Source organism: Amblyomma americanum, chromosome 5 (assembly GCF_052857255.1).
Source record: "Amblyomma americanum isolate KBUSLIRL-KWMA chromosome 5, ASM5285725v1, whole genome shotgun sequence".
Lineage (NCBI taxonomy): Eukaryota > Metazoa > Arthropoda > Arachnida > Ixodida > Ixodidae > Amblyomma > Amblyomma americanum.
This window is the reverse complement of record NC_135501.1, coordinates 19,207,653-19,234,534: the sequence shown is the minus strand read 5'-3', so window position 1 is coordinate 19,234,534 and position 26,882 is coordinate 19,207,653. Positions and strand designations below refer to the sequence as shown.

The window sequence follows — 26,882 nt, the reverse complement described above, 5'->3', positions numbered from 1 at the left end:
GTCTAGTACGTCATATATTCGTCGAAGAAAGCAATCGTCGTTCCTGTGTTAATGTGCCGGTATTCTTCGCTAAAGCTAGACAGCAGTACTTCGACCTGGCCATTGTGGAAATGTGCGATACCTCTAGCGACGCTAATTCCTCGTCTAGAAGCAGCTGCATGTTCCCCTCGATAATGGCTTCAGCGTTAATGGCTTTCGTGGCGCCTACGGTCAGGATAACACTTGAACAAGGTGCGACGCTCACTTCTTCCGCCAGGACACTAAGGGAACGCGGCTTTCCAGAGTTCTTGTCGAAGCGATGGCTTCGTCCGTCGAAAGCGTGATCAGCTTGGATCGCGGGTCATTCATCGCCTGATGCTCATTAAGGAAATCCATGCCCAAGATCACTTCGCGGGAACATTGCCCTAACACAACGAAGGTGGCATGATAGGTGTGTACTTTGACAGTCACTCGCGCTGAGCATCATCTTGATGACGTAATGAGGTGGCTCCCTGTGGTGCGAATTTGTGGGCCGTCCCAAGCGGTCGTCAGTTTCCTCAGCTGCGCGGCGAATGTTACATTTATCACCGAGTAATCGGCTCCTGTGTCGATTAGAGCGGTAACTTTCCGGCCGTCGATAACTACTTCATTTTTTAACCAAGGGAACGGAGCAGCGCAAAAACAAGCAATCACACAAGAAGGACAAGACACGACACGAGCGCTGACTGACAACTGAATTTTATTGAGCGGTGGCATGCCTTAAATAAGGCGAGCAACAGAGGTGAAAAAGGAGGAGAGCAGACAATCAATAAGGATATCAGCAAGCACTCAAACGTTAGCTGCTTCCAAGAAGTCTATTTCAGCTACAAAAAACGATAACCAGGGAGTGCTGATGCAAGTGTTTGCATATTTCTTGATATAGTAGGCTTCCAGGCTAACACGCGCAGTCTTGTCGGCACTCTTGCCTAGAATCCTAGTCTCAGCCAAGCGAGCCACGCATCATCTGCACTTAATTACGTGCGCAACCAAATGTGCGTACTTATCTTTTAATTGACTTAAATTTCGGGCATGTTCCCCCAATCGTTCATTGATGCAACGGCCTGTTTCGCCATACATAGTTCGGCACCCAACAAGCTGGGAAAGTTGTGCCCACGCATTTGTGGTTTCAAGAAAAGAGGATGCCAGATACCACATGACACACCGTTTGTCAAGTGCTCAACGGGCGTGATCTATGCCATTCCCATAACGTGTGGAAAGATCTATGTAGGCGAAACTGGCCATTGCATCAATGAACGATTGGGGGAACATGCCCGAAATTTAAGTCAATTAAAAGATAAGTACGCACATTTGGTTGCGCATTTAATAAAGTGCAGAGGATGCGTGGCTCGTTTGGCTGAGACTAGGATTCTAGGCAAGAGTGCCGACAAGACTGCGCGTGTTAGCCTGGAAGCCTACTATATCAAGGAATATGCAGACACTTGCATCAGCACTCCCTCGTTATCGCTTTTTGTAGCTGAAATAGACTTCTTGGAAGCAGGCTAACGTTTGAGTGCTTGCTGATATCCTTATTGATTGTCCGCTCTCCTCCTTTTTCACCTCTGTTGCTCGCCTTATTTAAGGCATGCCTCCGCTCGATAAAATTAAGTTGTCAGTCAGCGCTCGTGTCGTGTCTTGTTCTTCTTGTGTGATTCCTTGTTTTTGCGCTGCTCCGTTGCCTTGGTTAAAAAATGCACCAACTAGCCCAAATAGAAGTTTTACTGAAGTACCTAACTACTTCAAAGTCGGACGTCCTGGCTCTTGCGTTACGCGTCGTCCTGGTCGTCGGGTCACAGCATTGTCGGATTTAGGAATCGTGGCTAGAAAGTGTTGTCGAAGCTTTGTTTTGAAGGCGGTTCGCTTCGTGGTTGAGGCTGTCATTGTATGCGGCGTCGGCGTGTCGGGGGTGGCATCTTCGTGCGGCATGGCCATTGCATTATCTTCGATGTTTCGCTCGGGAACAACATCACCTCCAGAGATTGCTGTCTTTAGTTTCCCCTACGTGAGCTGGAAGATCTTCCTCGTACCGCGGCTGCGTGGCTGCGGCGGGGCGACGCATAGCGCGAGGCTGACGGCGATGTTGAGCGCGAAAGGCGCTTCGGCGAGTACTCCTCTCGACGCATCTACTCGTTGATTTCTAGCGGATGTGGGCCGAAGCGTCGTCGTGGTGCGTCAACAGGCGAATCCACGAAAACCGATACGTCGGTACGGGCAGTGACGAAGAATATGACCCGCCTCACCGCAACGGAAGCACAACTGTCGGTTGTCGGAAGTCCTCCAGTAGTGGCATTTCCTGGGGCTTGCGCGTCGTTCATAGGATGGGCGGGAGGGGGCTGGGAGGCGGCGCTGTGGAACAAGTGGCTCACCTCACACAGGAAGTAGGGGTGTCGTTAGGGATGCGGAGTGCGTACTGCAGCGGCATAGGTCATGGCCTGGGGTTCTGTGGCCGCTGGGGTGCCATGTGCATATTGCACATCTTCCCGCACCATATTCATGAGAGTCGCTGCTTGGGGCTTTGAGGATGATGGCAGCAGTCGTCGTAGCTCCAGGCAGATGATTTGGCGGTTAACTTCCCGCAAGCTGTCGCTGGTGGTGGTCGTCGTGTCCGGACGGATTGCACAGAAAGAGGAAGGGCGTTGTACTGCCGAGCCCGGACGTCGTGAGCGTTCTCGATCGTGCAGGCTCCTTGCATGAATTCGTCGACTGTTTGTTGTTGTTCTTTTACGCCACGTATTATAAACTGAACTTTATTTTCCTCGGCCATCTCGTGGTCGGCGCGGCGAAAGAGGCGCTTCATATCTTCGACGTAACCGCGGACGGGCTCATTCGGGAGCTGGATCCTGGACTCGAGGAGTCGTTCGGCTCTCTCTTTCCTCACGACACTGGGGAATACCTTCAAGAGTTCATTGATGAATAGCTTCCGTGTCGTTAGGGACCTCTCGTGGCATTCGTACCACGTATGTGCTGAGCCCTCCAGGGAGAATAATAATAATAATAATAATAATAATAATAATAATAATAATAATAATAATAATAATCAGAATGACTACACCAACTGCAGGGCAAAGGCCTCTCCCATGTCTCTTCAATTAACCTTGTCCCTTGTCAGCTGCGCTCACCCTATGCCTGCAAACTTCTCAATCTCATCCGCCCACCTAACCTTCTGCTGCCCCTGCTACGCTTGCCTTCTCTTGGAATCCGCTCCGTTACCCTTAAAGACCAGCAATTGTCTTGCCTTCGCGTTACATGCCCTGCCCAAGCCCATTTCTTCCTCTTGATTTCGACTAGGATGTCATTAACACGCGTTTGTTCCCTCCCCCACTCTGCCCGCTTCCGGTCTCTTAACGTTGCACCTATCATTGTCCTTTCCATGGCTCGCTGTGTTGTCCTGAACTTAAGCTGAACCCTTTTCGCTAGCCTCCACGTTTCTGCTCCGTAGGTGAGTACCGGTAAGATACAGCTGTTGTACAGTTTTCTCTCGAGGGATAGTGGTAACCTGCTATTCACGATCTGAGAGAACATGCCATATGCGCTCCACCCCATTCTTATCGTTCTAGTTATTTGCCTCTCATGATCCGGATCAGCTGTCACTACCTGCCCTAAGTAGACGTATTCATTTACCACTTCCAGCACCTTTTTGCCAATTGTGAACAGCTGTTTGCTTGCTAGACTATTGAACATTACTTTGGTTTTCTGCATGTTAATTTTTATACCCACCGTACTGCTCGGCCTGTCTAACTCATTGGTCCTGATTTGCTGTTCATCTCCTGAGTAACTCAGCAAGGCAATGTCATTAGCGAATCGCAGATTATTTAAGTATCCTCCATTAACACTTATCTCAAGTGTTACCAGCTCAGGTCTCGGAATACCTCCTGTAAACTGGCGGTGAATAGCATTGGCGGAATCGTGTCTCCTTGCCTGACGCCCTTCCTTATTGGAATTATATTGCCGCCAATATTTGCAGTGTTTGTTCGTTTTTCAAATCTGCCGCGACACCACCTTATCGCTTTGTTTGCGACGCAAGACGCGACTAGATTTATCTCGATTGATCGCAGCCAGGCAAAGCTGATTCTACGTTGTTCCGGAATGTTCTAGTAACTTTGCGGCCTTTATCTCGAATGTTCGCTATCAGCTTTAAATTGAGCACGGCCGACAGCGGCGGGCATTCTGTTCGACGACCGCCGAGCACGCTTGTCGCTTCGCCGCCGCCGAGTGATTCAGTCCATTTTGGGTGCAAGTCAGCCCAATAAACAGTTCTTTTAGAAGACCCTTTCGTCCGTATTCATCGCTGCTTCGACTGCCGTCACCACTACGTGACATCTGGTGGAGGTGCGGGGTAGCCTTCCATGTTCCGGACGCCCCCTTCAAGTCGTGAAGCCAGCCCTGAGCGCTTCGCACCCGAGGACGAGCCAGCAGCTCAGCGAGCCAGCCGACGTCTCCAGGGAGAGGAGCCTGAGTTCGGGAAACTGCCGGACCGCACAAGACAGCGAAAAGACGCGGCTACGAGCACCGCAATCTCGCCGAAGATGTCGACACCGATTATACTGCAGCAGCCGCGGGTGCCGCCAACTTTCAATGGATCCCTAGGCGAAGACCCTGAAGAATGGTTGGATCAATTTCAGCGCGTGGCGTCATTCAACAAGTGGGATGATGCGGCAAAGATTGGACACGTTTTTTTCTCATTGGATGGCACCGCACGCACGTGGTACGAAAACAACGAGTCTTCCCTTACGACATGGGAGCTATTCAAGAGAGAACTATTGAAGGTATTTACCAGTGTCGTGAGGAAAGAAAGAGCCGAACGACTCCTCGAGTCCAGGATCCAGCTTCCGAATGAGCCCGTCCGCAGCTACGTCGAGGAGATGAAGCGCCTACTTCGCCGCGCCGATCCCGGGATGACCGAGGAAAAGAAAGTTCAGTTCTTAATGCGCGGCGTAAAAGAACAACTCTTTGGCAGCCTCGTCCGTCAGCCGCCAAAAACGGTCGAGGAATTCATGCAGGAAGCCTGCACGATTGAGAAGACCCTCGACGTCCGAGCTCGGCAGTACAACCGCCCTTCCTCTGCCTATGCAATCCGTTCGGACACGCCGGCCACCACCAGCGACAGCTTGCGGGACGTTATCCGCGAAATCGTCCGAGAGGAGCTACGCCGATTACTGCCATCCTCCCCACAGCCACAAGCATCGACTCTGATGGACGTGGTACGGGAAGAAGTGCAACAGGCACTTGGCACCCCGACGGCCACAGAACCCCAGGCCATGACCTACGCCGCTGCAGTAAGGACTGCTCAGCCCCAACGACAACCCCCACGTCCTCCCCGAAATGAGCCACTTGGTCCACAACGCCGCCTCCCAGCCCCCGCCCGCCCAGCCTATGACCGACCCTCAAGCCCCAGGAAATGCGACGCCTGGAGGACTTCCGACAACCGGCCGTTGTGCTTCCATTGCGGTGAGGCCGGCCATATTCTTCGTCACTGCCCGTACCGACGTATCGGTCTTCGAGGATTTGCCGTTAACGCCCCACGACCACGCTTCGGACAACGTCCGCACGAAATCGACGAGTACCTGCGTCGAGAAGAGTACATGCCGAACCGCTTTTCGCGCTCACCATCGCCGTCAACCTCGCGCTTTGCGTCGCCACGCCGCAGCTACGCAGCCGCGGTACGAGGAAGGTCGCCCAGCCCCCGTAGGGGAAACTAAAGGCAGCAACCTCTGGAGGTGAGGTTGCTCACGAGCTAAACGCCGAAGATCCTCCACCGACCACGCCCCATGAAGACGCTGCACCCGCGACGCCGCATGAAGAACCGACACTCGCTGCACCGACGCCGCACACAATCAGAACCTCGACCACGACGCAAGCTACCTTGAAATCGACGCCGCCACCCAGAGGAGCTTCGACCACACGCCCAACCCGTGACTCGCATACGCGACGAAGCCGTGACCCGACGCCGAGAGCGACATGCAATGCAAGAGCCAGGACCTCCGACCTAGAAGTGACTATCGACGGCCGGAAAGTTACCGCTCTAGTCGACACAGGAGCCGATTACTCGGTGATGAATGGAACATTCGCTGCGCAGCTCAGAAAAGTCACAACGGCTTGGGACGGCCCACAAATTCGCACCGCTGGGGGCCACCTCATTACGCCATCAGGACAATGCACAGCGCGAGTGACTGTCAAAGGACATACCTATCCTGCGACCTTTGTTGTGCTACCGCAATGCTCCCGCGAAGTGATCTTGGGTATGGATTTCCTTAATGAGCATCAGGCGATCATCGACCTGCGATCCAAGCTGATCACGCTTTCGACGGACGAAGCCATCGCTTCGATGAAAACTCGGGAAAATCACGTTGCCCTAAGTGTCCTGGAAGAAGTGAGCGTCCCACCCCGTTCAAGCGTTATCGTGACCGTAGGCGCCACGACAGCCATAAACACTGAAGCCATCATCGAGGGGAACATGCAGTTGCTACTAGACCGAGGAATCAGCATCGCAAGAGGCATCGCACATTTCCGCAATGGCCAGGCCGAAGTACTGCTGACTAACTTCAGCGAAGAATACCGGCATATTAACAGAGGAACGACGATTGCTTTCTACGACGAAATATCTGACGTACGAGATTCCTTCGCCCTCTCCGACCCCTCCGCAGAAGATCCGCCTGACCAAGAGAACTCGCCCACTTTCGACATCAACCCAGCCCTGCACCGGAACAGACAAGACCAGATCCGCAATCTGCTTCAAAACTACAGTGAGTGCTTTTCGACATCGCCGAAGGTGCGACAGACGCCAATTGCCAAGCATCGCATTATAACGGATCAACACGTCCGACCTCTCCGTCAAAGCCCCTACCGAGTGTCTCCGCGAGAACGACAAGCCATCCGGGACCAAGTCGAAGAAATGCTTCGCGACGACGTCATCCAGCCTTCAAACAGCCCATGGGCGGCACCGGTTGTTCTAGTGAGAAAGAAAGACGGCGCACTTCGATTCTGCGTGGATTACCGCCGCTTGAACAACATAACAAAGAAGGACGTCTACCCCCTCCCCCGCATCGACGACACACTGGACCGCCTTTGCAACGCCAAATATTTCTCATCGATGGACCTCAAGAGCGGCTACTGGCAAATTGAGGTCGACGAAAGAGATCGCGAGAAGACAGCATTCATAACTCCGGATGGGCTGTTTGAGTTCAAGGTGATGCCATTTGGTCTCTGTTCCGCACCAGCGACGTTTCAGCGAGTAATGGATACAGTGCTGGCAGGCCTGAAGTGGCAGATTTGTCTGGTATATTTAGATGACGTCGTTGTCTTCGCCTCGAACTTTGAAGAGCACCTCAAAAGACTTCGAACAGTACTAGACGCAATCAAGTCGTCTGGCCTAACCTTGAAAGCAGAGAAATGCCACTTTGCCTACGAAGAGCTGCTGTTTCTAGGCCACATCGTTAGCAAAGAAGGAGTACGCCCAGACCCGCAGAAAACAGCCGCTATTGAACAGTTTCAACCGCCGGCCGATAAGAAAGCAGTGCGCAGATTTCTCGGACTATGCGCATATTACCGACGATTTGTGAAAAACTTTTCGCGCATCGCCGAGCCCCTGACCCAACTGACGAAGGCAGACGTGCCGTTTAAATGGGAAACGCCGCAAGCAGAAGCCTTCAAAGAACTTCAGCGTCGTTTACAGTCCCCACCGATCCTTGCGCATTTTGATGAAAACGCCGATACTGAAGTTCATACCGACGCAAGCAGCGTGGGACTAGGCGCCGTTCTCGTTCAAAAAAGTGACGGGCTGGAGAAGGTCATCGCATACGCTAGCCGTTCCCTTTCTAAGGCCGAGGCTAACTATTCGACCACTGAGAAGGAGTGCCTTGCCATCATCTGGGCTACGTCGAAATTCCGCCCCTACCTCTACGGACGGCCGTTCAAGGTGGTCAGCGACCACCACGCGCTCTGCTGGCTTGCCAATTTGAAGGATCCCTCTGGCCGACTCGCTCGATGGAGTCTGCGTCTCCAGGAGTTTGACGTCACCGTCGTTTACAAGTCCGGACGCAAGCACACTGACGCCGATTGCCTCTCACGAGCCCCGTAGATGCACCGCCGCTGGACGACGATGAGGACGCCTTCCTGGGACCCATCAGCGCAAGCTCTTTTGCTCAGCAGCAACGCTCGGACCCCAACCTAAAAGGCCTCATCGAGTACCTGGAAGGCAAGGTTTCTTCACCCCCCGCTTCATTCAAGCGAGGACTGTCTTCTTTCTGTGTGCAGAATGAGGTCCTTGTGAAGAAGAACTTTACAGCGAACAAAACAGCCTACCTCCTTGTTGTACCTACTTGTCTCCGCGAAGAAGTTCTACGGGCTTCACACGACGAGCCGACAGCTGGACATCTCGGGTTTACTCGCACCCTCCGGCGCATTCAAGACAAGTATTACTGGCCCCGACTGTCTGCCGATGTCGCACACTATGTGAAAACATGCCGAGATTGTCAGCGACGAAAGACTCCTCCCACACGACCAGCAGGATTTCTGAACCCCATTGAACCTCCCTCAAGACCCTTTCAGCAGATTGGCATGGACTTGCTTGGCCCTTTTCCAACGTCAACATCTGGAAATAAGTGGATCATCATAGCGACCGACTACCTGACCCGCTACGCCGAGGCGAAAGCCCTACCGAACGGAACAGCAGCAGAAGTGGCCAAATTTTTCGTGGAGTGCATTCTTCTTCGACACGGCGCCCCCGATGTGCTCATCACGGACAGAGGAACAGCATTTACGGCGGAACTCACGCAAGCCATCCTGCGCTACAGCCAAACCAGCCACCGGAGGACAACTGCATACCATCCGCAGACCAACGGACTGACCGAGCGCCTGAACAAAACCATCGCCGATATGCTCGCTATGTATGTCGATTCCGAACATAAAACCTGGGATGTCATCCTGCCTTACGTCGTCTTCGCCTACAACACCGCAGTGCAGGAGACCACCCAGATGACGCCTTTTAGGCTCGTCCATGGCAGGGATGCCACGACCACGCTAGACGCCATGCTGCCCAACGTTACAGAAGAAGAGAACGTCGACGTTGCCGCCTACCTTCAACGCGCAGAAGAAGCTCGAAGGCTTGCCCGATTACGGATCAAAGATCAGCAGCGGTCCGACGCCAGACGCTACAACCTAAGAAGACGCAACGCGGAATACAAGCCAGGAGACCAAGTCTGGGTGTGGACGCCCATTCGCCGCCGTGGATTGAGTGAAAAGCTTTTGCGCCGCTATTTCGGCCCGTACAAGGTTCTTCGTCGGCTGGGTGAACTGGATTATGAGGTCATCCCTGACGCAATGACTGCATCCCAGCGACGCCGCGTACGACCAGAAGTCGTCCATGTAGTCCGTCTGAAGCCGTATTATGCCCGCTAAAGGCCACTGCATTTCCATGCTCTATTTTCGCAAGATCTGTTTTTTCCCTTACTAGTCGCATTATTTGTTTTAATGCATCGGGTCGATGCTTCTTTGAGAGGGGAGTAATGCCGCCAATATTTGCAGTGTTTGTTCGTTTTTCAAATCTGCCGCGACACCACCTTATCGCTTTGTTTGCGACGCAAGACGCGACTAGATTTATCTCGATTGATCGCAGCCAGGCAAAGCTGATTCTACGTTGTTCCGGAATGTTCTAGTAACTTTGCGGCCTTTATCTCGAATGTTCGCTATCAGCTTTAAATTGAGCACGGCCGACAGCGGCGGGCATTCTGTTCGACGACCGCCGAGCACGCTTGTCGCTTCGCCGCCGCCGAGTGATTCAGTCCATTTTGGGTGCAAGTCAGCCCAATAAACAGTTCTTTTAGAAGATCCTTTCGTCCGTATTCATCGCTGCTTCGACTGCCGTCACCACTACGTGACAATATTGCTGACTTGTGAACTTTGGTACCTATACAGTTCCTATATATCTTCCAGTATTTTGACATAAGGCTCATCTACACACTTATTCCGCAATGACTGTATGGGTGAAAAAAATACGTGTCCAATTTATGCCGCAACATCCTACTTGTTGAATCATGCCACGGGCTTAAATTGGTACAACCATTCTTCGGGGTCTCCACCAAGGGATCCATTGAAAGTTGGCGGCACCCGCGGATTTTTCAGCTTGACCAGTATCGACATATTTGGCGAAGCCGCGGCGCTCGTAGCCGCGTTTTTTCGCGTTCTGTTGAGGTCCGGCAGGGTCTCGAACTCTGGCTGCTTTCCCTGGAGACGTCGGCTGGCTCGCTGAGCTGCTGGCTAGTCTTCGGATGCGAAGCGCAGAGTGCTGGCGTAACGACTTGAAGGGGGTGTCCGGTACATGGAAGGCTACCCAGCACCTCCACCAGATGTCACGAGGTGACTGCAGTCCGGAGAGCAGAACGGCTGCGAAAATGGTCTCTAAACAAAACTCTTTATTTCGGCTGACTTGCGCTCATAATGTACTGAATCACTCGGCGGCGGCGTAGCAGCAAGCGTGCTCGGCGGTCGTCGATCTGAATGCCCGCCACTGTCGGCCATGCTGAATTTAAAGCTGATAGCGAACTTTCGAGATGAAGCGTGCAAAGGTACTAGGACATTCTGGATCAACGTTGAATCAGCTCTGCTTAGATGCGATCAATCGAGATAAATCTTATCGCGTCTTGCATCGCAAATAAAGCGATAAAGCGGAGTGCCGGCAGCTTTCAAGAATGAACAAACACACACTGCGAAGATTCGTGGCAATATTTAATGTTGGTGTCCCCATAGCTAGAGTACGCGTGAGAGTTGTGCGACCTTTAAAGCTAAGAGTTAGTGGAGAAATTGGAGCATGTTCCCGGACGCCATATTATGTTTCCCATTTTCCCGCTTTAGATTCAGTCGGTCCTTTGTACAGTGGAGCCAATTTTCCGCTCCTTTCTCTTCGACGGAAGCATAAACGTCTAGTTTTAATAATTTTATGAATAAAACTGTTGGGATTCATAAACCACAGAGCATAAATCTCGCACAACTCGTAATAAACACCCTCGACGTGTCAAAGAATTCATTGCTGCTAAAGATTGCTCGAAATATTCCTTTTTTTCTCTGACCGCACACGACTGCAATGAGCTACCTGCTGACGTGGTGTCTGTGGTATCTCGTGGTAAATTTTCCTCTCTGATTTATGGATTATTTGTCTAGCACCTAGCAAGCATATTTTGTAATGGGTTTGTTTGTATCAGTTATTTTTATATTTTCTCACTATGCATACATTGACTCCACTCCTACCTTTGTCCTGGAAAGGACTGGTAGTATGTAATATTAAATAGATAAAAATAAATATTCATGATCTGAAAGAACCTGCCCTGCGCTCAACCCCATTCTTATTCTTCGTTATTTCTCTCTCATGACTCGGATCAGGGGTCACTGCTTACCCCTTCGAGCACCTCGCTACCAATTCTGAGCTGCTGTTTTCTTGCGACACTGTTGGATATTAGTTTTCTGCGTGTTAATTTTTAGAACCACCGTTCTGCTCCGCCTGTCTAGCTCATTGACCATGCTTTGCAGTTTATCTCCTGAGTGACCTAGCAAGGCAATGTCAGCAGCGAATTTTTTATTTATTTATAAATCCTGCAGCCTTGAAAAACAAGACCATCACAGATGCGTACATACATTTTTATAACACCAAATCACAAAAGCAAAAAATACAGCAGACAAGGCGTCACCAGCCGCGAAATTACTACATCACACTGTATCATTATCACAACATTACAATACATACAATATAGTCATCGGGCCAAGCATATAACAGGTTATAATCAAGCACTTTGAGTAAAAAGCACATATTACTGAGAAAACGAACACTCAAAAATTCGTCCCTTATTTCAGCAGCGCCTCAAAACGAAACAGAGGTTTCTGTTCTACTATATGGCCAGCAAGGTTGTTCCATTCGGTAACAAAGTTGTAGGAAAATGGGAATATTTGTAGGAGTTCGTACTTGCGGATAAAAGTTTTACAGAAAGAGAATGTCGCTGGCGTGTAGCATAAACACTAGAGTAACTAACAATTTTCGAGATGTCCACGTTGTAGCGCCCATTAATTAAGTAGAAAAAGAATTTCAAGCGACAAATACCATTTCTATCAGTAACGGATTGTAAGCCACTTTTTTCAAGAAGATTAGGGATAGAGGTATGGCCATACGAATCATAGATAAATCTTGCTGCTTTTTTTTAACCCTTTCTAACTTGGAATAATGATCTTGGCATATGGGTCCCAGATCATTACGGAATATTCTAAAATGGGCCGCAAAATAGTGTTATACGCAAGGAAACGTAATCCAGGAGTAGCGAACCGTAGTGCACGCCTCAATAAAAATATTTTACGAAGAGCATCTGCCTTGACGGTATCAATATGATTGTTCCAGAAAAGATTATTGGGAATCCATAGGCCTAGATATTTGTAGCATGTTACCTCCCGCAGCGCACTATCGGAGGTGCCAGTACGGCGGAAGTGCACTCAGCGACGGGACGCCTAAACCTTAAATCTTCGCAGGAACCCGCCTGCGTTTAGATGCAGGAATTTCTCCCCTATCAGAGGCTGTGAACACGCATGGGGTACCGCGCACCATCCAAGGAAGCATTGCTACCAGCCATCTATCTAACCGAACGACGATAGTGACTGCGCCGAAAAGAACACTGGGACTGCCTGCTACCTACATATACGCCAGCAGCCGCTGATCTTCACAGTACGGCGGCAGTGCACTGAGCGACGGGACGCCTAAAATCGCACCTTAAATACTCGCAGGTGAGGGAGCCCACCTACTTATTACCTTGTGTATGTTTTGTCCTTTCTGCACTGCTGGCGGACAGTGTACTTGACAGTGTGCTGCCATTGTGTCATTGGGTTGGTAAAATCTAAGCACATCCGTCATAAGAAAGAGTTAACTACGATGATCTCAGACTTCCGCAGAATAGTGCGCGCTGAATTTAGAGCCCTTGAAAAGAGCATAACTTATAGCAGTGATACTTGTGATGAGGTGAAAGAGGTAGGAAATGACTTTAAAGTACTCCGAGCTGAAATTCAAGCGCCAAGAGAAGAGTACGAAAACCTGAAAGCTGAAAATCAGGGGCTAGAGGGGAGACTTGAAGAACTAGAGTACCAACGAGGAAACAACTCAGAAATCATGAGTGTCCCCAAAGAACTTCACTTGGTTAAAGTTGTCAAACGGATAGCGGAGATTGTGGGTGAGGAGGTTGCCGACTCTTATATCGACATCTGCCACAGGGTGAATACTAAGCGAGAACATGAACAGAACATTACTGTCCGTTTTGTGTCACGCTCAAAGCGAAACGCTTTGCGCACGAGAGCTAAAAAAAAGAAGATCGTTACCACCGAGCTTGGTCACAAAGGAACGAAGAACACAGTCTACGTTAATGAATACTTGACTCGACAAAACAAGCAGCTTCTTGGAGCAGCCGTTGCCAAGAGAAAAGCTGCGAAATGAAAGTATGTCTGGGCGAACAATGGTAAGATTCTTGCCAGGAATGATGAAACATCTGACGTCATCAAAATCATGAGCGTTGATGACGTCAACCCTTACCCCGTAACCAAGCGGACCAAAGCTTTTGTAAACAGAGCATGTCCCACCCGCTTAAGAAATACAGCTACATACGCAGACTACAGATATCCGTGACGAATTCCCATTTTGTAGTACTACACCAAAATGTCCGGAGCATAAGAAACATGAAGAATTAGATGACTACTTGAAGTCTTCCCAGATAAACTTTGACGCACACTTATTGAAGGAAACCTAGCTTACAGTAAAGGATCTCTCTCCGCAATTCCGCAGCTATACGCCAATTAGACTTGACCGGCCAGACAGAGCCAGAGGTGAAGGAGCGGCTTTTTATCTCCAGCGTCATTATTCTTTTCCATTAGTTGATACTCTCACCCGCAGCGACGTTGATACAGAATGTTTTGCGGTTGAAACAGACCATTTCCTTCTTGCTGTAATTTATAGACCCCCAACAGGACTTAAGCGACACTTCCTTTCGTGTCTAGAACTACTCGAGCATTTTAATGACATAAAAAACCATTTTTCGTAATGGGGGCGTGAACATTGACTTGCTCAAAGATCAATTACCGGCCTGGGACCTGAGAAATGTCATCATGTCGTATGGCTGTGAAAATGCCATTTGCAGACATACCCGTATTACTTTGAGCTCTTCCACAAGTATAGATGTTGCAATAACAAATCTTATTGACTTGGACTGTACAGCAGGGGTTCAGACAAGTGATCTAAGTGATCATCAGCCAATATACATTGGCACCTAACGTCTATTTCAGGAAGTCAATGATAGCAATCGTTATTCTGAACATCGGAGTATATGCGAATCATCAATGAGGAAATCTAGAACACTGATCATACACGCAGATTGGTCTCCAGTGTATATAAAAAAAAGCAAATAAAGCGTACGTCCTTTTTCTAGACATTTTTATATGCTGCTATAATGCTGCTTTTCCGTTTCTAAGGGCAAAAGGCGGAAACAGAAAATTCTTAAGCCTTGGATCACTGTAGGGCTTCCTCAAAGAATAAAACAAAAGAACGTAATGTTTTAAAAATTTCTCTCGAGCAAGGATGATGCTTTAATTCTTGAGTTAAGAGGCTTCGGAACAAATTAAATAGTGACCTAAAGAAAACAAAAAATATTACTGTGAATCACTATTCTCCAGAATAAAGTCAGACCCGAAAAAAAAATATGGAAAGATATCAATTACTTGAGAGGAAGAAACAAGGCTGGCAGCACGCCTGAACAGATAAAAATTAATACCATCAATTTAGAGGGGCAGGCGCTAGCTGATGCCATAAATAAATACTTTGTGAATGCAGCAATACCTGAAACAGGTTGAAGATTACTGTACATGATGAAACTTGTCAAACGAATTCTCTTGTACTCTTTGATGTCAGCCCGGGTGAAGTCGACATGTTAATAAAAGGATTAAATGCCGATGCTGCTAATGGATGTTACGATATTAAGGTAGCGCCGGTAAAAGAAGTGTCGTCAATTATTACTCCAATACTTGCGTTCTTAATAAAGTTATCATTTCTGACTGCAATATTTCCGCAGAAATTGAACGTGGCCAACGTAATTCTTGTCCATAAAGGTGGTCCTATTAATGATATCTCAAATAGTCGTCCCACCTGTGTCCTGGCCACATTTTCAAAAATTTATGAAAAGTGCATTCATAAGCGCCTTATAGGATACCTTAATAAATATACCATACTCTCGTCATCTCACTATGGGTTTCAAAATAATAAAACAGAAAATGCACTTATAAATGTGAAAAATCAAATTATTGATAACCTTGATAGGAAGCTGTATACCTTGGGTATATTTCTCGATTAGCGAAAAGCATTTGATTCGGTGAATCATAATATCATGCTTAGAAAATTGAGCAGATATGGAATTAGGGGTATTAGCTTCGATCTCTTCCGGAGTTTCTTGACACTGACGCAACAGTACGTTTCTTTTAACAAAGTGAGCTTCCAAAAATTATTCACGAAAGGAGGTGTCCCGCAAGGTTCAATAATGGGACCAATTCTATTTCTAATATATATATTAATGGCATCACTGAGCCAAAACACACACCTAGTATCACACTATTTGCTGATGACACAAACATATTTTTTACAGCTGGAAACATTCAGGAAATAAGAGAGGAGGTTAATGCCTATATGTGGAAATTGTCGTGATGGCTGAAAAAAATAATTTACGGCTTAATGCACAAAAAACTAAATACATAGTATCCAGGCCCGTCAACAAAAATTTAATTAATATTTAGGTAATGTTATAGGACCATTACCTGGAAAAAGTACAGGTGCATGAGTTCCTTGGAGTATGGCTTCACGAACATTTGTCTTGGAGTTATCATGTCAGTCATCTTATTTTGGAACTCGCGCGTTCCGTTGGATGCCTAAGCAAAGTTTCCTATAGCTTACCTTTATAGTTGAAAAATCAATTTATTACGTTGTTTTATTCCAAATTGCCGCATGGCATGCTTGTGTGGGGTACTACCACCAAAGGTAATTATGAAAGAATACTAATTCTGTAGAAGCGCGTACTTCCAATCCTAGAAAACTACAAAGGCCCAATAAAACACCTAGACACGCAACCTCTTTTCTCCAAATATAACATCCTTCAGTTATAAAAGTATACAATTTAAGGCTAATGCAACAGGTATACAACAAACAATTGTATACTGATCACATCCACATACTTCCTTGAGATATGAAATTAGAAACCCTAAAAGAAAGATTAAAAAATTTAGAACTAGCTATGGCAAACAGGGCATGAACTATCAAGTAGCCAAACTACTTAACCTACACGAATCATGTATTGTCTTCTGCCAGCCAATCGGAGCTTTTAAACGAACATATCAAGAATTCTTGTTCTCCTCAAAAAGAATTTTAGAGCCATGAACAAACTACAATAACACTTCAGTTGGGCCTAGTTGGTGTATGGTGATAATACAGATGATAGATGTGCGCCCAACATTAGACGAACCACGTACACGGGAGAAACACAAGGAGTTGCACCAGTCATTGTGTTTCTCCCGTGTACGTGCTTTCTCTAATGTTTTGCGCACATCGATCGTCTGTATTATTAACAAACTACAAGTATCGCTAAACCTCTGTAGATAGCTATCATGCAGTCTGTAACTGAGATTCTCTTTTTTGCGCTACACATTATAAGATAAGGCTCAATTCTACCAGATGGTATTATTAGAAACTTTCAGTAACATCTTTTTAGTTTTTGGCTTGGGTTCTATCAAGTGTTAGTTTCTGACGTAACTCCAGACGAAGGAATGTTTGACAGTTTAATGATAATGAGTAACTTAATTGTGCTATATGTGGTGATGCATGATTTCTTCACACCATTAATTAGTAAAACCAGTTGAGAAATTAAGTGGTGTAATTAAGAAAAATGTGTTTCTTAGTAAAGTTGAAAATAATGAAATGAAAAACGATGCCATCATCACTAATTAATGACGTGAAGAGACGCGCGGCGCAGAGCCGCGTCCGCCGAAGCGACGACGCTCGTTTTGAGCAACAGAAATCGCAGGTGCAGACGAAATCCCAACGATGTCACCACTGGTTGACCTGAATGTGGGGGCAGTATTCCCGAATACATTCACCGAAATTTTAAGCTACCGTTCGTTGTACAGCATTCTGGGTGGTGTCATAGCATTTCTTCTTGCATATAGCTTACATGTTTTCGCCAAGCTGGAGGTCGGATGCTAGCTAATGGCGACAGAGGTTCGGACCAATAGCATATGCAATTCAATTGCGGTCTAGAATTTCTAAGACTTGCGACAGGGGTTCGGACCGATGGTATATGCACCTACATTTGCATGATTTATGGCGGTGGTGGTGACAAACATTTATTGAATCTGTAAAAGAAGGTGTTTGGGCCCAGGCCTCATGGCCCAGGTTCTCGTAAATCTAAGTGGAGCTCTATTACGCAGCCCCAATGGTGGCTAACGCTGCTCGCGCCCTGGCGACCAAGGTACGTCGGGACTGCATGCGTCAAGGCAGCTGAGCAGAGCCGCCCCCCCCCCCCCCCCGGCCTCTCTAGAAGGGTGAGAGATGAAGGATTGCGAAGAGTAGGGATTGGAAGGACAGCCCTAGACCATGTGGAAAACGTCCTAGAACGTCGGTCCACACAGGCTGCAGCCACCATCAAATTGGGAATTGAAGTGCTTCAATACTGCCGGGCACAGCATTGTATTCGTAAAAATTTCCAGAAGGAGCCGTTCGTCTGCTCTCCGGAGAGCGACGATGACTGTCCTTATAATATGCAGTGATGTCTATGGATGTAATTAAAGATTGCTTGGGCTCAGAGTAGGCTCCGAGAGCAAGTGTCTGTGCTCGGGAAGAAAGCGCGCGGGCCATCTGACCGGCTAAGTCATTGCCCTGGGATGCCTGGTGGCCGGGAGTCTAGGTGAGATTGCAGTTTCGAGGGTCGCTGGACCGGCAGCAATTTTGTAGGATGCGCCAGGCGAGAGGAGGCACCCAACCCAGCTCGTAATTTCAATCGGGAATATGTGCTCGTGTTGTGCGGCGTTTAAGAAGCCGCGTGTAAATGGTCGTACTAATGATACAGTGGTCACTGCCAAGGAGGGTTTCCTGAGTATTGAGCCAGTCAGCGTGTCGAATATTGCGGGGAAGTGCCAAAGCTGGGCACTTATTAGGGTTACTGAGTTGCCCATGCCCCATGTGAGTGGGGTTGGCCGGAACGGTATGGAGGGTAAGACCGAGAATCGAAATAAGTTCCGCCAATTTTATGCATCGGGGTTCTTCCCTAAGGTAGCCCCTTGCCGACATGGAGCGTTCAAATCACCTACAATGAGTAGTGGGTCGCGTCCAGCCACGCGCATTGCTTCTGTAAAGAGCTTAGAAAAAGTAGCGCCTTCAAGTTTTGGGGGCCAGTATGCGTGTTTCAGCGAACACTTTAAAAAATTCCTGAAAATAGTGGGTTCAGTACAGCAAAAAAATAGGTTTAGGATCACTCTTACTGCCCCAGCGGACACAATATGCTGCAAAACCCATATAATTATGCAGGTAATTAGCAAATGCCTACTAATTAACGTTTTGATTATCGTAGCTGGGTGGTTAGACCCAAATGGGAAGTTTGATGCCGTGAACAAGACTATGTCATATGAGTTCTTGAAACGAAGAAAACCTCAAATTTCGAACCCTGCAGCGCGAAGGAATCCGACGGTTTTTCCCGCACGCGACCGAAACCGAGCGCACGAGGAGCGCCGGAAGTATGGCGTCAGCGAAGCGTCCGCTGGTGACGTGTCGTAATAAATGCTGCGCCTAATTCGAAACGCGTGTGCTAATTTTCCTCGCTAGAGAACCTCGGCGCTCAGCTTAGACCACGGCCGGCGTTATCGACTGTTTCGTCTCTTCGAGTAAGGGAAATTACAGTCATCGTCTGCTACGCAGCCGTCGCTTTTGGGAACACCGCTAAGCACACCTAGGGCTGATGTTTGCCCCGCAGAGGTAAGACCATGACCATAACATAGGAGTATTCGGGGGTTGATGGGAGGGTGACCTCTTGTGCAGTGTAGTCTTTGTGGACTAGGATGCAGGTTTGTGAGTCCCTCTGGAAAGTGTTATAGTTAGTGAGTTTGGTGTTGGCTCCGCGCTCCTGAAGGGGGCCAGGGCCACGAGGAACTCAAAGGTTTCAAGGCAAAGGCGAAAGTGCATGGCCTCGCTTCTGCGACCTTGAAACCCAATTCCACTGCGGTAGTGTAAAGGGATGTGTTTGTGTGGATTGCCGTGACCTAGGATTGAGGGCCATGACCAGAGGCTGAGGAGGTGAAGGATCAAGGAGAGGGCTGAGTCGGGCTGGTTGGTTCATGTTGAAATGGTAGGCAAAACAGCGCTGACGGACGGGACGGAAGAAGCCGAGACAGACACATGCGCTGACTAACAACCAAATGGTTTATTGCGAAAGAGGGGGCAATATAAAGCATAGACGGGAAGAAGAAATGCGGTGCAAAACATGATATGGCATACATTCGGGATATCATCATTGATTAAGAAAAGCGATCTCCTGTGGGAATAGAGCCACCGATGGTTGGCTTACACATGAGTTGCCTAATGCATGAATGTGAAAGGCCTCCGATATCAGGCGCGAGGTATGATCGTTATATTTGGCGATGATAGTTGTTTGGTTCAAAAACGCCTCACATTCTTCGCAATCTGCTAAATGAATGACCATATTATTTCGGCGTGACTTGTTTTCAATAGAGAGCTTTAGTTTCACGTACGTAGAGGCTTCACGTACGTAGAGCTCTTACGGGTGATCAGTGCGCATGCGCAGAACGCAAAGGGTATGAGCGAGTCTCACGTGCGTACGTGAGATTCGGATTTTTACGTTGCGGTCTTTGCGTTGCATGCGTACGTAGCGTTGACAAACATGGCGGCACCCTGCCCGCCGCTTCACGGCGATAACAGCTTCGTCGCTAATCTCTCGAGGCGATATGGTGTTCTAAACTGCTGTATTCGCCTTCGATTTGCCCATTCTTACCCTCGCATAAGGTTTCAAGCGACAAATAGCTTTTGTTTTTCAGACAGAATGGCGATTTTTCAGCTGCTAAGCCTGACGAAGTAGCGTTGGTCGTCGTCATAGCAACGGTCTCGCTATGAATGGCTTCGCTTAATGACTTGTCTTGGATGATTTTGGCTACAACCAGTGTCTGTGTTTCTTAGTAGATGGCGCTAGGCGTAACGCGCGGCGTGTTTCGCGTACGTGTAACTATAAGGGTTTCAAACCACCTGCGTGCAGGCTACGTAGACTTCTCACGTTTGCGTACGTGAACCCTCTACGTACGTGAAACTAAAACTCTCTAATAGAGAGTTTTAGTTTCACGTACGTAGAGGCTTCACGTACGTAGAGCTCTTACGTGTGACCAGTGCGCATGCGCAGAACGCAACGGGTATGCGCGAGTCTCACGTACGTACGTGAGATTCGGATTTTTACGTTGCGGTCTTTGCGTTGCTTGCGTACGTAGCGTTGACAAACATGGCGGCGCCCTGCCCGCCGCTTCACAGCGATAACAGCTTCGTCGCTATTCCCTCGAGGCGATATCGTGTTCTAAACTCTTGTATTCGCCTTCGATTTGCCCATTGTTACCCTCGCATAAGGTTTCAAGCGACAAATAGCTTTTGTTTTTCAGACAGAAGAGCGATTTTTCAGCTGTTAAGCCTGACGAAGTAGCGTTGGTCGTCGTCATAGCAACGGTCTCGCTATAAATGGCTTGGCTTAAAGACTTGTCTTGGATGATTTAGGCTACAGCCAGTGTCTGTGTTTCTTAGTACATGGCGCTAGGCGTAACGCGCAGCGTGCTTCACGTACGTGTAACTATAAGGGTTTCAAACGACCTACGTGCAGGCTACGTAGACTTCTCACGTTTGCGTACGTGAACCCTCTACGTAAGTGAAACTAAAATTCTCTAATGTCTTTCGCGTGTTCGCGTAGCCGATCGTTGACGCACCGTCCGGTCTCTCCGATGTAGAAACGGCCGCATGACAGTGGGACCTTGTACACCACACCACAGCAACAGTTGTCAAATTTCTTTCTGTGTTTCTTCTGACAAGACATCTTTCCACTCTCCTGATTCACTCTCTTGCACAGGCCTCCCAATTTGTTCCCTGGCAGAGAAAAGGAGCCTTACGCCGGCTTTGTTCACAATCTTTTTCAGGTTATGCGAAACTTGGTGAACATACGGAATACATGTTATGTGCTTAGTGTCCAGTTTGCGCGTCTCCTTCTGAATTCTGCATTCTTTTAATATCGACTCTGCTATGCTAGATAAGATCTTCGTCGGGTATCCCGCAGTGGTAAGCCTAGTAACCTGCGCGTCAAAGCTGGCCTGGGTCTTATGTGCACATGATCTAAACAGAGCGGCTTTCATGCATGTTTTCGCTATCCCGCGCTTGACTATCTTAGAGTGGGCCGACCGGAAGGGGAGCAGGCTTTTCTGGGAGCGCGGGGAGTATATCAAACACACATGGTCACACGATAGCACAAGTTCCAGGTCCAAAAACCTTAGTTTGTTGTTAGTAGGTAGCTCTGTGGTCAATTGTAGGTTGTTAAGTTCAGTACTGAACACGTCAAAAATCTGAGCAACAGTTTATTGGGCGTTACTTTTGCGATAAAATACTAAGAAGACGGCACCGTTGTTAAGGTTGTGCGTTATGTAGATGACTTTGTAGTATTTGATCGCAAACGTAACGCCCAACAAACTGTTGCTCAGATTTTTGACGTGTTCAGTACTGAACTTAACAACCTACAATTGACCACAGAGCCACCTACTAACAACAAACTAAGGTTTTTGGATCTGGAACTTGTGCTATCGTGTGACCATGTGTGTTGGATATACTCCCCGCGCTCCCAGAAAAGCCTGCTCCCCTTCCGGTCGGCCCACTCTAAGACAGTCAAGCGCGGGATAGCGAAAACATGCATGAAAGCCACTATGTTTAGATCATGTGCACATAAGACCCAAGCCAGCTTTGACGCGCAGGTTACTAGGCTTTCCGCTGCGGGATACCCGACGAATATCATATCTAGTATAGCAGAGTCGATATTAAAAGAATGCAGAATTCAGAAGGAGACGCGCAAACTGGACACTAAGCGCATAACATGTATTCCGTATGTTCCCCAAGTTTCGCATAACCTGAAAAAGATTGTGAACAAAGCCGGCGTAAAGCTCCTTTTCTCTGCCAGGAACAAATTGGGAGGCCTGTGCAAGAGAGTGAATCATGAGAGTGGAAAGAAGTCTTGTCAGAAGAAACACAGAAACAAATTTGTCAACTGTTGCTGTGGTGTGGTGTACAAGGTCCCACTGTCATGCGGCCGTTTCTACATCGGAGAGACCGGACGGTGCGTCAACGATCGGCTACGCGAACACGCAAAAGACATTGAAAACAAGTCACGCCGAAATAATATGGTCATTCATTTCGCAGATTGCGAAGAATGTGAGGCGTTTTTGAACCAAACAACTATCATCGCCAAATATAACGATCATACCTCGCGCCTGATACCGGAGGCCTTTCACATTCATGCATTAGGCAACTCATGTGTAAGCCAACCATCGGTGGCTCTATTCCCACAGGAGATCGCTTTTCTTAATCAATGATGATATCCCGAATGTATGCCATATCATGTTTTGCACCGCATTTCTTCTTCCCTTCTATGCTTTATATTGCCCCCTCTTTCGCAATAAACCATTTGGTTGTTAGTCAGCGCATGTGTCTGTCTCGCCTTCTTCCGTCCCGTCCGTCAGCGCTGTTTTGCCTACCATTTCAAGGTGAAGGATGCTGCTGTGTTAGAGAGCTTCTCTCCACTGACGCCCCAAGACGTGCGGATGGCGCGTTCCTCGTTATAGGAAAACGCATTTGACGTGTCCACAGAAATGTCGAGATCTGAGAGCTACTGCGCCCTTTCCTTTTCTCAAAAAGCTTGTCTTTCCTCTAAAAACTCGCGGAGCGTTCGGTCACTGCGTTTAACTACCTGACGGAGAACAGATGGGACGTCAAGCCCGTGTGTTTGAGCCTGTGTGCATTCCTCGAACACCCGGGCTTGACGTCCCGTCTGTACTCCGTCAGGTGGTTACACGCAGTGACCGAACGCTCCGCGAGTTCTACCTTGAACGATTAATAACTGGACGTTCCACTCCAGTTGTAGCCAAGACAGTGCTGTGCGCGTGTAATTTTAATTACTCTAAAATGAACTAATTACGCGCACAACCTGGACACTTTTTTATTGTGTAAATAGTTGGTACATATTACTCCTCCCCTATCCTCGCTTCATGTCCCCTCAACTATTTCATTTCATTTCTGCATTCTGCCTGCTATTCTTTATTTCCGCTGCCCCAGCTCAGGTGCTTCAGTATCGATGGCGGATGCCGGGGCTAGCAAAAATCATATCCTTCCTTTTTACTATTATTTTAATAAAAAACCTACTGCCACCTTCCTCTAAAAACATGCTTTCCTCCACGCATTCCTCCACATAAACAGACTTAAGTACCCTCAGAATTTCTGTTTTCGAATATCGTTTTTTTCCTCATGGTTCGTTGTTGCGGACAACTTGCTCTATAGTCATTTGTGCTTAGAAAAATGGGAAAAATGAGCAAGAAGACGGGAGCACTAGGCAAATAGCCTAAACGCTCGTAGTAGCGATGCATTGTGGTCACTTTTCGCAAAACTGTGGAAAGTGTTGCGCTGCGTCGCCTGCTTCCGAGAAATGGTAAAACGCACCTCCCTTTCCACTTTGTTTCTGAAAGCTGTCGCCACGTATCGCTACATGTAGGGTTCGTGGCTATCGGGCCCGCGCTCCCGTGTTCCTGCCCATATTGCCCATGACAGTACATATTAACAAGGCACCACTTTATTAGGAGCAAGGAAAAAAAATCGCGAATGTTAAAATGCCGAATGTGGCAGCGAGGGAGGGCAATATAGTTTCACGAGGTGAAGGTAATGGCGAGGAGATACCAGAGAATATCACGAACTGAGGGCGGGGGCGAATGCGAGCCAATGATTTAATGGTAAGAGTGAGAGAGCTAGAAAAGACAAAACTGGGGGCATTTGCCCATCCCTGGTCCGAACATTTGAATACGGCAAGCATGGACGAAGTTATTCTCCATGCGTGGCCATAATCTTTTAGGCGTCAATATTGGAGCGGATTTTTTTAGGAATTCGGCCACTTTTGCTTTAACTGGACAGCCCGAAGCAGCCGCTGCCGTTTGCTTACTTGTTGAAGCCAGGACGTGACAGTACCGTCAATAGCCAGCAACACCCCAACGATGCCTTCGCCACCGACGACGCGAAGGTCCCTCAGCGTCTCCTCTACATAGTGCTCGAGAAGGCCGTGGGGAAGCAAGAGTTCGAGGCTGCTTCCAGCGTCCAAGACGAGCTGAGACCCATTCACTGTTACGCTGACCACCGAAGCAAGCCCGGTGCGCAGGCTGGTGGAGGCGACGAACTGGAACAGATTGCGGCCGGTCGTGAGCGCCACCAACGAGTCGAAGCTGATGTTTAGGGCATCGAGAACGTCCACGGTGCCTGTCTTGTGCTCCCGCTTGATGAATCCGACGCAGCTCCTGAAAAGCAAGCCCGATTTTAACAATGTGCCAAGAGTTCACGGAGCCCGAACGGAAAAAAACTCAGTCGCGCACGCTCACGCACGTGCTTGTACTCGCTAAGGCTCTAGTAAGCCTCGACTTAACACGGCCCACATGATACGATACGAGAACAAGGTTCACTCATGACGTGACCAACTGAAAATGAACCGCGGACACTGGGTTCCTGATTAGCACTCCGATATAGCACTTTGTTCTTTATTATTGTGCACAATTACAACGTCGTTCCAAATGTGCCTTTTCGGTAATGCCCCCAGGAGACGCAGATATTTTGTAAATAAAAATGAAATAGACAAAAATAAGAGTTATTGGTGAACGTACTCTGAGATTCGCTGATGTCATTGTCTTGCTAAGTAACTCAAGGGATGCGTTGCAAAGCATGATCAATCATTCATACAGGGTAAACAAAACGGTAGCCGCCGCGGTGGCTCAGTGATTATGGTGCTCGGCTGCTGGCCCGAAAGACGCGGGTTCGATCCCGGCCGCGGCAATCGAATTTCGTTGGATGCAAAATTATATAGGCCCGTGTACTTTGCCATGTCAGTGCAGTTTAAAGAACCCCAGCGAGAATTGGCGCGCTAACCGGCATGGCGTCGTCGGGTGAATCCAGAAGCCTGTGCGAGGTATAACGAAACCATTTGCTTGATAAAAAGCTTGTCAAGAGGGTTTAAAAAAAATTCGCCCAGCAATATAGGTCGGGGAAAAAATATGCTTTAGTGGTCGGAAAAGGAAGAGAGCTTGCCATGGATGAATAACCGCTCAGCCAAACGATCTGGTGGCTTTAAGAAGTTCTATTAAGCTTAGCCTTGCGATCAGGGAACGCTAGACAGCTTCACTGTCAACATCAGCGTTCGCGACGTTAAGTCAGTGAAGCTGGGCCATTTTTTTTGCCTTCAATGCGGCGCAAGAGTGTCAGAACAGCCAAGATGCCCAGCTGTGTGTTCGTCGTGCGAATCCTGCATAATTTCTTCTAGTAAGCTGTTCGGAGCGACATGCAGGTAAGCGGTCTTGCTGGGGGCGAAGTTCCTCACTGGTATGCCAACTGGCAGACTCAAATAGGACAAACCACGCTTGAATGCTGCTGGGGGTGAAGAAGACTTGCCTTCCAGATACTCGATGGGGTGTTGAAGGTCTGGGTCCGAGCTTTCCTGCTGTGCAAAAAAGCTGGAGTTGATGGGTTCTAGGAAGGGTTCGACTTCATCGTACAACACATGTGCATATACAGGGTTTCGTGACGGGCAATCGGAGTCAGAGTGCTTGCGTCCGGACAGATAAACGACGGTGACGTCGAATCCTTGTAGTCTTAAGCTCCATTCAGCGAGGCAACGAGACGGGTTCTTTAAGTTGGTGACCCAGCACAGTGCGTGATGGACAGTCCCAACTTAGAAGGGCCTGCTGTACAAGTACCGGTGGAATTTCCACGTAGCCGAGCCGACGTAGCCGAGCCGACTCCTTCTCAGTCGTCGAATAGTTAGCCGCGGCCTTGGACAGGGAACGGCTAGCGTACGCGACTACGTTCTTCAGTCCGTCGCTTTTCTGCGCGAAGACAGCGCCTAGGCCCAGGCTGCTTTCATCGGTGTGAATTTCAGTTTCGGCGTTTTTATCAAGGTGCCCAGGCAGCGAATGGGACTGTAAACGACGCTCAACTTCCCTGAAGGCTCTTGACTGCGGCGCTTCCCATTTAAATCGCACGTCTGCCTTTGTCAGTTGGGTCAGAGGTTCGGCGATGCGCGAAAACCTCTTCACAAATCGTCGGTAGTATGCGCACGGTGAGGAATCTGCTCACAGCTTTTTTTTGACCGGCGATGAAAACTGCGATTGCAGCTGTTTTCTGCGGATCTGGGCGTACTCCATCCTGAGTTATGATGTGATTTAGAAACAACTGCTCTTCGTAGGCAAAACAACACTTGTCTGCTTTCAATGTTAGTTCAGAGCATTTGATCGCATCTAGCACTGTTTTAAGCCTTATCAGGTGGCCATAAAAGTTCAAGGCGAAACCAACGAGGTCAGCTAAGTATACTAGACAAATATGCCACTTTAAGCCTGCCAGTACTGCATCCATAATCTGTTGGAGCATAGCAGGGGATGAACAGATTTCGAATAGTATCACCTTGAACTCAAAGCGGACATCCGGTGTGATCAAACCGGTCTTGTCTCGGTCTCTTTCACGGCTTCTAGTAGGCGCTGTAGAGCTCTATAGAAGA

General features: G+C 48.4%; 1 protein-coding gene across 1 annotated transcript in view; it reads right to left on the bottom strand.

Moving 5' to 3' along the window:
• The window catches only part of LOC144133727 (uncharacterized), a 50,452-nt gene extending 23,920 nt beyond the window's left edge, over nt 1-26,532 (bottom strand). Inside the window, exons 1-2 of the mRNA XM_077666859.1 lie at nt 26,465-26,532; nt 24,291-24,639 (exon numbers count right to left, since the gene is read on the bottom strand). Coding sequence (XP_077522985.1) covers nt 24,291-24,639; nt 26,465-26,532 — 417 coding nt within the window. The remainder of the gene's footprint in view (nt 1-24,290; nt 24,640-26,464) is intronic.
• Between the last annotated feature and the right edge of the window lie 350 nt (nt 26,533-26,882).